The 9,607-nt window shown below is 44.0% G+C and overlaps 1 protein-coding gene across 1 annotated transcript in view; it reads left to right on the top strand.

Annotated features, from left to right (window-relative positions):
• Positions 1 to 2,505: 2,505 nt before the first annotated feature.
• Positions 2,506 to 9,607, top strand: part of LOC103358435 (zinc finger protein 423-like) — a 28,134-nt gene continuing 21,032 nt past the window's right edge. The window contains exons 1-2 of the mRNA XM_008283404.1: positions 2,506 to 2,509; positions 2,934 to 3,065. Of these exons, the coding sequence (XP_008281626.1) occupies positions 2,506 to 2,509; positions 2,934 to 3,065 (136 nt within the window). The remainder of the gene's footprint in view (positions 2,510 to 2,933; positions 3,066 to 9,607) is intronic.

Here is a 9,607-nt window from a genome sequence, read left to right as displayed (position 1 = left end):
CTTCACCCAGCCTCTCTCCCTCTCATCCCTCTCTCCCCTGTGTTCTCTGTCCCAGCACAGGCCTCCCAGGGTTGTGTGTGTCCGTCTGTGTCTGTGTGTGTGTGTGTCTGTGTGCGTGCGCTGGTGGATCAAATGCACTCTGTGAGACAAAGCGTAACGGCAGGATGCTCTACAACTCTGTCATCTCACTATGGGTCACGTACGCACACACAAACGCTCACACACGGACCGGGTCTCAGAGGGGGACAGCACACAGAGACAGCGGTCCCCACACACACTGATCAAAACAATGTATTTGTCAGAAAAGAGAACTCTTTCATGGGACACACACACACAGAGGCGTTGGAGGCCTCTCTCCATGCCCTTGTTCCGGACAGCCCAATTATCTCTCTGCACCTCACTGTTTTCCCCTCAGTTCTCTCTCTCTCGCTCTCTCTCTCTCTCTCTCTGTGTCTTTGCTGTCTTTTCCTCTCTCGCTCTAGTTTTGTATTTTTTGTATTTTTTATTTTTCTAATCTGCGACCACTTTTGCACTCACCCTGTAATTGATTGACCATTAATTAGCCTCTAAAGTTTCTTTTGTTAAGCTGACGTCTTCATCGACGTCCCCCATATGCGCTCACACACACACAAAAAGAAATGTAATGCAACAACGCTCAAATTAAGCTAATAGCGGTTTGTGATTAGTACTAAAATGATTAGCTCGTTCGTCTGATTTGTCACTCAACAATTTGGCTAATTGATTCATTGTTTGAGTAGTTGTTTTTAATTCAAACCTTTGCAGGTTGCAACTTGTTCAGTGTGAGAATTTCCTGCTTTTTGTGTGTTTTTGTAAATTTAATAATTTTGAATTTAATACAGTTTTTTTTGTTCAGAACAAAGGAATCTGACTGTATCACATTAAACTCTAGAAAAATTGTATTGGCCAATTTAAAAAAAAAAAAGGACAATACAATCAAAATACAAAAATATGACAAAAAGTGACAGTAATCATTAGTTGCAGTCCTAGCTGACTGTGAATGTTTTGCATAAGACGCTGACATTAATAAAAATGACCAAAAAATCAAACATATCAGCTCATCCTGATGAGTAGTGCAATTGCCTCTATGGCTGAAGTTTTGATTGCTGTTTTCACAGCTGCAACTTGAATGCTTGCACTAACTTTGCTGCACACAGAATGTACCGGACTAGTGAGGATGTCGCTCTCTAAGATCTTTGTCTCTGGATAATAGGCACATCATTGTGTGCATGTAAAGGTAACTGATGTTTGACCACTTTCTCTGATCCTGGCAGCGTGGGAGAGTGCAATGCAACTTCTGAAGAGAGCTTTACCCCTACTGAGGGCATGAGCTTTAAGGTGCCTTCTACAGAGGCCCCTCCAACACACACAAACACACAGACACACAAACATATACATGCTGAGATCACTGAAGCGTAGGCATTACTTACTTACAGTATTCACCCTCTGCCTCAATCTGTGCCTTTTGTACCTCTGCATCTCCTTCTGTCTATCAATAATTCCATCATACAATAACAAAGCAATAATTTTCAGTTTCGGATGGAAATAGAACTTTACTTTTAATACAAGGAAAGGATTATAATGAAAATATAAAACATAGCAATTGATTAAACGGGCAGTGCTGTACACACCCCTCCTTCCCTCTTTCTCTCCACCTCTTTCTCTCTGTGTGTCTCACTCCATGTGACGGTCTCCTGCTGTTTCAATCTCCTAGTAAATGATAATGAAGCTCTATCTGTCTCAGTATGTCTCGGACACACTGGCGCCCCACACAACCTAGCAGCCTTTGAGGTTTGTGTGTGTGGAGAAGGGATGTTTGGGGACCGGGACCACGGAGCATACCATCTCATCCACATAAGCCCATGTGGCACCCACCACACACACACACACACACACTCCCTCACAGCTATTGAGACGGGATTAGGGCACCCTTGTGTCGGCCTTTGAGGCAAAGAGAGATAGGAATCTTTGTGTGTGTGTGTGTATTAGTCAGTATGGGTGTCATGGATGTATGATTGAAGACGTTATTAACCCTGGGATCCCCTGCAGCTCTGCAGCTGAAGTTCTGCAGACTGTTTGAATGTGTGTGCGTGTGTGTGTGTGTGTGTGTGTACGTTTGCACTTACAGGACATGAGATAAGTGACAAAAAGGGAAAAGGGACACAGATTGTGTTCTCCGTGAATTGTTTGTGAGTCAGGGTGTGTGTGTGTGTGTGTGTGTGTGCATGTTTGTGTGTATGTGTGCGACCCCACAGGGGGTCACAGATTGGCCCACAGAAGACACCATCTGATGTCTCCCGGCAGTACTGTCCTATGGTGTGCATGTGTGTGCGGCCCCACACAGTGTGCGTGGGCGACTGGGGCATCGGTCCTGTATGGTACAACGGCGATAAGGACAACAGGCGGGAGACCTGACCGTCGAGGGGTGCATGTGTGTGTGTGTGCATGTGTGTGTTTACGACGCCCACCTTCATCTGGCCTTTCACCATGGGTGCTGTGATGTCACTCACGCCTTCTTAAAATAGACACAGACACACAGAAACACTAGTATAATCCCCAAGTGAGGATGGAGGTTGGTTGTGGATCTCTTGTGTGTCACCGATCCTATTTGAATGCGATCTCAGTTTTCTTCATTTCTTACAAGGATTTCACATCAGTCATTTATAGTGAAGCTGTATTCGGTGTTCCTGTCACTGCCATGTACAAGTTTATTCTTATATCTACCAATTTCGCAGGGTTTTGTGTATTGTTTTGCACGGATCAGTAAATTACATGCATATTTGTGTAAAATTTTCTAGGTGTGCACAAAACATCTGTCATTAATGTTGTATTAATATTCCAAAATGATGTCATATGTTCCTGTTTTTATGTTGTCTAATCCAGCCTACACATGCGTGTCTGTCTCCTATTTGCAGAGGAGGGCATCAATCACGAGTGCAAGCTGTGTAACCAGATGTTTGATTCACCTGCCAAGCTGCTTTGCCACCTGATAGAGCACAGCTTCGAAGGCATGGGAGGTACCTTCAAGTGTCCCGTCTGCTTCACAGGTGAGAGACAGACGCACACACATTTACCTTCAAGGACAGTAGCACAGATAACTCCCTCTCACTTTTGTCCCGTATGATTTCGTGTTTTAAACAGATACAGAAACAAAGAGATGTGTAATATACTCAGTGCGATCGATCAGCCACAATATTAAAATCACTGACAGGTGAAGGTAATGGCATTGATTATCTTGTTACAGTGTCAAGGGGTGAAATATATTAGAAGCTCTTCTTGAAGTTGATGCGTTGGAAGCTGGATATGCGGGGAAGCGTAACGATCTGAGCGACTTTGACAAGGCCCAGATTGCGACGGTTAGAAGAGTGGGTCAAAGCCTGTTTAAAACGGCAGATCATGTAGGGTGCTCCCAGTATGCAGTGGTCCAAGAAAGGACAACCGGTGAACCAGCAACAGAGTCATCAACATCCAAGGCTCACTGATGCGTGCAGGGAGTGGAGGCTGGTTTGTGTGGTCCGATTCCACAGAAGGGCTACAGTGGCACAGTTTGATATAAACCTTAATGCTGGCTGTGATAGAGAAATATCAAAACACACAGTGCACTACATAGCATTCTGACCCCAAGCATTTNTTGCTAAATACATTTTTTAACAAACGTTCATTTAAACCATGTCTTAAATTTTCCATCCTACTTGAACCCTTTGAACCACAAGCTTCTAGGCTTTTTTTGTTTTTGTTTTTTTGCTCCAGTCACATTTTTGCTCACTTTGGGCTTAGTTTTCACTGCAGTATAAAGTCCTGCACCTTTATGAGAACAGCACAACCACAAGGACAACAAAGTTATAATGCCTTAAATCAAAAAGAAAGAAATAAAGAAAAAAAATGAAAATTGGAGTCAAACATGACATTTTTTAAAAGTGGTGTTCTGTTGAAAAAAAAACAGTTGATCTACATGCTACAGATGGATTTCCTGCTTCCATTTTTTAATTTGTTTCCATATTTATCTCCTATCGGCTCTGTGTATACACAGCCCAGTTCAACTGAATAATCTCTGAGTTTTTGTTCCCTGAGTTTTGGTTGCAGTTGAGTCAGATGTCACAAACGTTTTTTTGTTTTCACAGAATCTGTTAAGTATTTTTGGCACAGTTGAAATATCCTGATTTTAAGCGAAGATGTGCTTGATTTTTCAACAGAACGGCACATTACAGAAAGTTGCTATAAAGTCTTGCTCTCATACATGGTGTAAGTTCTGCATTTTTTTTAAAAAGATAACATGCCTTTCAAACCTGCAACGGGTTCTGAGGTTCAGGGGGTTAATTTTCCAGTAAAGTATCGAGTTTAGCTCATACCAATTTTATATCAGGAAAATAACTTCATACCATGTATAAAAGTTCATGTTGTAAGAAAACATGACCTTTACTTCATCTGTGTTTTATTCTTTTGCACTGATTCACTTTTTCATTCACTTTTTTTTTTACTCATTTATGCACAAATGCTATAAACAGAAAGCCAATGAACTCAAAAATCCATTGATGGGTTTGTGTTTTGCCACAGAAACATCCAAGCACCAGAAGTTAAAGCTAAAATTTATAATGTAACCGTATCCATAAAATAACCCACAACCAAAGAGCGCGAGAGTCAATGATGATGTACGATTTGTGTGTGTGTGTGCGTATCTACATTATGCACATGTGTGTGTTAGTGAGAGGCTTTTGGCTTCGACAGGACAGAGCGCTCCAGCTTCCTACTGTTATGTAATCTGATAGGGAAAATCCAAGCTGCTATACACACACAGGCTTTACACACACGGTCTCCTTCCAAGACACACATGCACTTATGCACTACACAAATATGCTCAATTTGTGCACAAACTGGTCATCACCATATGCTCTTCTCGTCTGCCAATAATATGTCTGTCTGCGTGTGTGTGTGTTTGTGCGTTTTATGTGTGCGAGAGGGAGAGTTTTCCACTGGAAGTAGTTATTACAGGGTAATGTCAGATGTGCAAATGAGGAATGCGTCCAATAGGGAAGGAGTAGACGGAGGGAGGAGGGTGATCGGCGGTTCAGAGCTGTCATCTTTCTTTATTAGTCGCATATGAAGGCTTGATTTGTTCCTCTCCAGCCTACTAATAGTGTTCATGTTTTGTTTTCTGTTGAACCACGCTGCTTTCTTTTGTGGATTTGATGTTGCCGGCGCTGAAACCCCATAAATTCCATCAGACCTTGAATTCTGCAATCTGCAAATCTGCAAAGTTGTGTTTGATTGGAAAAGTAACCGCAGCTCCTTTCTGTTAGTCTACTGTGTTTGCATTAGTTGCACAACTTCAAGATGAGGAGCCTTTTATGCCCCGTTCAAACCACCTATCTGTGTGTCACCGGTCACTTTGAATGGGTCATTGTGTCGCCTGAGATTGCTCTGTTCATCATTGAGGTTTAAACAACATTTGCTGCCACGAGAAACTGAAGCAAAACACAAACTTTGTTCATAAGTTGTGAGAAATCGCGCGGAATTAAAGTTGCAGGCTGAAATCTGACCTACATGTCTTCAAATGATTGGGTCAGAGGCAGTTTGTTTCACACCATGTGGGCTTCTTCTGTTTGAGGGCGGCCATAAGTCGTCGCGTCTCCATTCATCTGTATGTCAAAAAAAAATAAAAAAATCCACACCACAGTGAGACGGGGAGTAAACAAGTGATGAAAATATTAACAATTACCTCACAGAGAGTGATGGAAACCGAGAAGGGAAAATGGAAGATGAGAGGAGGGAGGGAGAATGTGTGTGGGTGTTGGATACTCGCGGGACCTCAGCACTGCAGCATTCTTTCTGTGTTTGTGTGTGTGTGTGAGTGTGTGTGTGTGTGTGTGAGAGAGAGAGTGAGAGAGGGGGGGGAGAGGGTGAGTAAAGGTGGGGGGCACTCTTGGGACCCCTCCAGCACTGCAGCAGGTTGTGTGTGTGCATGAATGTGCGAGTGTGTATATTCTCCAGCCCCCACACTACCAATGGGTCAAGCTCACCATCCACCACCACCACCCCATCCTCCCATATCGGCCCCCACCGCCACCCTCAACACCACCACCCCCTGCCGCCCCTGGTTGCCATGGAAACACACCTTGAGCGAGCCCCCCAGAGAGGTGCACACTCCTCCTCCTCCTCCTCCTCCTCCTCCTTCCGTCCACTGCTCTCTTCTTCGCTGCACTTCTTTTCTTTTCTCCCAGCGCCTCTGTTGCTCTCTCCTCCCGTCCATCCCGTCGTCCCTCGCTCCATCCCTCCCTCTCTCCCTCTCCCTCTCTCTCTCCATTTCTTCCTCCCTCGCTGTCCTCCCCATCAATCGCCTGGCTTGGTTTACGGCCTCTTTGCGCCTCGAGGGACCAAACACACTCTCTAACACACACACACACATAGCCTCATATAGTTTGGGGATGGAGGGGTTTGACAGGAGCAGGGAAGGGCAGTAATGGAGGGTAGACACCCAGGGGACCCCCAGCAGCTTATACAGAGACAGAGAGAGGTAGGGAAGGTGTGAGGCTTGTGGGCACTCCGGCACTCAAAGAAGTTTCCTATCCCGGACTAGTAAAGGGTTAAGAATTGTGTATGTGCATGCATGGAGAAAGGAAGGACTTTAGGGATCCGTCCCCCCAACGCAAACCGAGGAGCTAATTTATGTTGCGGCGGTGTGTGATGAGGCTGGCGTAAATGCGTCGTGTGTGTGTCGGCGTGACAGGGACGATGCCACCTGGTCCTTCTCCGCTGGTCAATTAGCAAAGCGGCGGTAACGAGAGAGAGGATGAGACTGATGGAGAGCATGAGCAATGAGGATGTGTGTTTGTGCAGCAGTACTGGTGGTGGAATTGTAATGATGAGTCTGACCGCAGTATGGACTTTCCTCTATGTGTCCACCCTCCCTCCCTCCCTCCCTCCCTCCTTCCTGCCTTCTGGCCATCCACACACATTGCATTGCACTCTCTCCTCACATTGTTTCTCTTTCCTCTTTTCCTCTAATATTTTCAGTCTCAGAGGTGAAACCTCATCAGTAATTCTGCAGCACTCAACCATTACTTGTGTGTAGGGTTCTCATTTAGGAAGCTCTGGAGCTGGGGTCAAGCTCTATCTTCTTCTTCTCAGTCATATTTGATAGCTCCCTATCAGGCTGTGTTTGCCTCTGTCTGTCTGATATGTTGTTTGAATCACTTATTTATCTTCTGCCCACTGTGAAAGTAATGTTGATAATTACAAGCAGGAACAGAATGCTCATTGTATAATGCAATATGGAAAGAATTGGCATCACATCACCGTCATTTCACTTCATCAACAGTAACCATTGTTAAAAAGAGATGCTCGGTTTCCAGGTTTGCAATTTAAAACAGTTCACCGTAAAGGCATAGAATTATCCCCAAACTTGCTTTGATATGCATTAGAGAGAGAGAGTAAAAAAAAAAAAAAAAGCAGAAAAGTTAATTTTCTGTTGGGTGGTAACAAACTCAGAGTCCTAACCTTCACCCAGCCTCTCTCCCTCTCATCCCTCTCTCCCCTGTGTTCTCTGTCCCAGCACAGGCCTCCCAGGGTTGTGTGTGTCCGTCTGTGTCTGTGTGTGTGTGTGTCTGTGTGCGTGCGCTGGTGGATCAAATGCACTCTGTGAGACAAAGCGTAACGGCAGGATGCTCTACAACTCTGTCATCTCACTATGGGTCACGTACGCACACACAAACGCTCACACACGGACCGGGTCTCAGAGGGGGACAGCACACAGAGACAGCGGTCCCCACACACACTGATCAAAACAATGTATTTGTCAGAAAAGAGAACTCTTTCATGGGACACACACACACAGAGGCGTTGGAGGCCTCTCTCCATGCCCTTGTTCCGGACAGCCCAATTATCTCTCTGCACCTCACTGTTTTCCCCTCAGTTCTCTCTCTCTCGCTCTCTCTCTCTCTCTCTCTGTGTCTTTGCTGTCTTTTCCTCTCTCGCTCTAGTTTTGTATTTTTTGTATTTTTTATTTTTCTAATCTGCGACCACTTTTGCACTCACCCTGTAATTGATTGACCATTAATTAGCCTCTAAAGTTTCTTTTGTTAAGCTGACGTCTTCATCGACGTCCCCCATATGCGCTCACACACACACAAAAAGAAATGTAATGCAACAACGCTCAAATTAAGCTAATAGCGGTTTGTGATTAGTACTAAAATGATTAGCTCGTTCGTCTGATTTGTCACTCAACAATTTGGCTAATTGATTCATTGTTTGAGTAGTTGTTTTTAATTCAAACCTTTGCAGGTTGCGACTTGTTCAGTGTGAGAATTTCCTGCTTTTTGTGTGTTTTTGTAAATTTAATAATTTTGAATTTAATACAGTTTTTTTTGTTCAGAACAAAGGAATCTGACTGTATCACATTAAACTCTAGAAAAATTGTATTGGCCAATTTAAAAAAAAAAAAGGACAATACAATCAAAATACAAAAATATGACAAAAAGTGACAGTAATCATTAGTTGCAGTCCCAGCTGACTGTGAATGTTTTGCATAAGACGCTGACATTAATAAAAATGACCAAAAAATCAAACATATAAGCTCATCCTGATTAGTAGTGCAATTGTCTCTATGGCTGAAGTTTTGATTGCTGTTTTCACAGCTGCAACTTGAATGCTTGCACTAACTTTGCTTGCACACAGAATGTACCGGACTAGTGAGGATGTCGCTCTCTAAGATCTTTGTCTCTGGATAATAGGCACATCATTGTGTGCATGTAAAGGTAACTGATGTTTGACCACTTTCTCTGATCCTGGCAGCGTGGGAGAGTGCAATGCAACTTCTGAAGAGAGCTTTACCCCTACTGAGGGCATGAGCTTTAAGGTGCCTTCTACAGAGGCCCCTCCAACACACACAAACACACAGACACACAAACATATACATGCTGAGATCACTGAAGCGTAGGCATTACTTACTTACAGTATTCACCCTCTGTCTCAATCTGTGCCTTTTGTACCTCTGCATCTCCTTCTGTCTATCAATAATTCCATCTTACAATAACAAAGCAATCATTTTCAGTTTTGAAGATGGAAATAGAACTTTACTTTTAATACAAGGAAAGGATTATAATGAAAATATAAAACATAGCAATTGATTAAACGGGCAGTGCTGTACACACCCCTCCTTCCCTCTTTCTCTCCACCTCTTTCTCTCTGTGTGTCTCACTCCATGTGACGGTCTCCTGCTGTTTCAATCTCCTAGTAAATGATAATGAAGCTCTATCTGTCTCAGTATGTCTCGGACACACTGGCGCCCCACACAACCTAGCAGCCTTTGAGGTTTGTGTGTGTGGAGAAGGGATGTTTGGGGACCGGGACCACGGAGCATACCATCTCATCCACATAAGCCCATGTGGCACCCACCACACACACACACACACACACTCCCTCACAGCTATTGAGACGGGATTAGGGCACCCTTGTGTCGGCCTTTGAGGCAAAGAGAGATAGGAATCTTTGTGTGTGTGTGTGTATTAGTCAGTATGGGTGTCATGGATGTATGATTGAAGACGTTATTAACCCTGGGATCCCCTGCAGCTCTGCAGCTGAAGTTCTGCAGACT

The sequence above is a fragment of the Stegastes partitus genome, unplaced genomic scaffold (genome assembly GCF_000690725.1).
Source record: "Stegastes partitus isolate 25-593 unplaced genomic scaffold, Stegastes_partitus-1.0.2 Scaffold309, whole genome shotgun sequence".
Classification (NCBI taxonomy): domain Eukaryota; kingdom Metazoa; phylum Chordata; class Actinopteri; family Pomacentridae; genus Stegastes; species Stegastes partitus.
The sequence above is the reverse complement of the archived record's forward strand: the minus strand, read 5'-3'. Positions and strand labels throughout refer to the sequence as shown.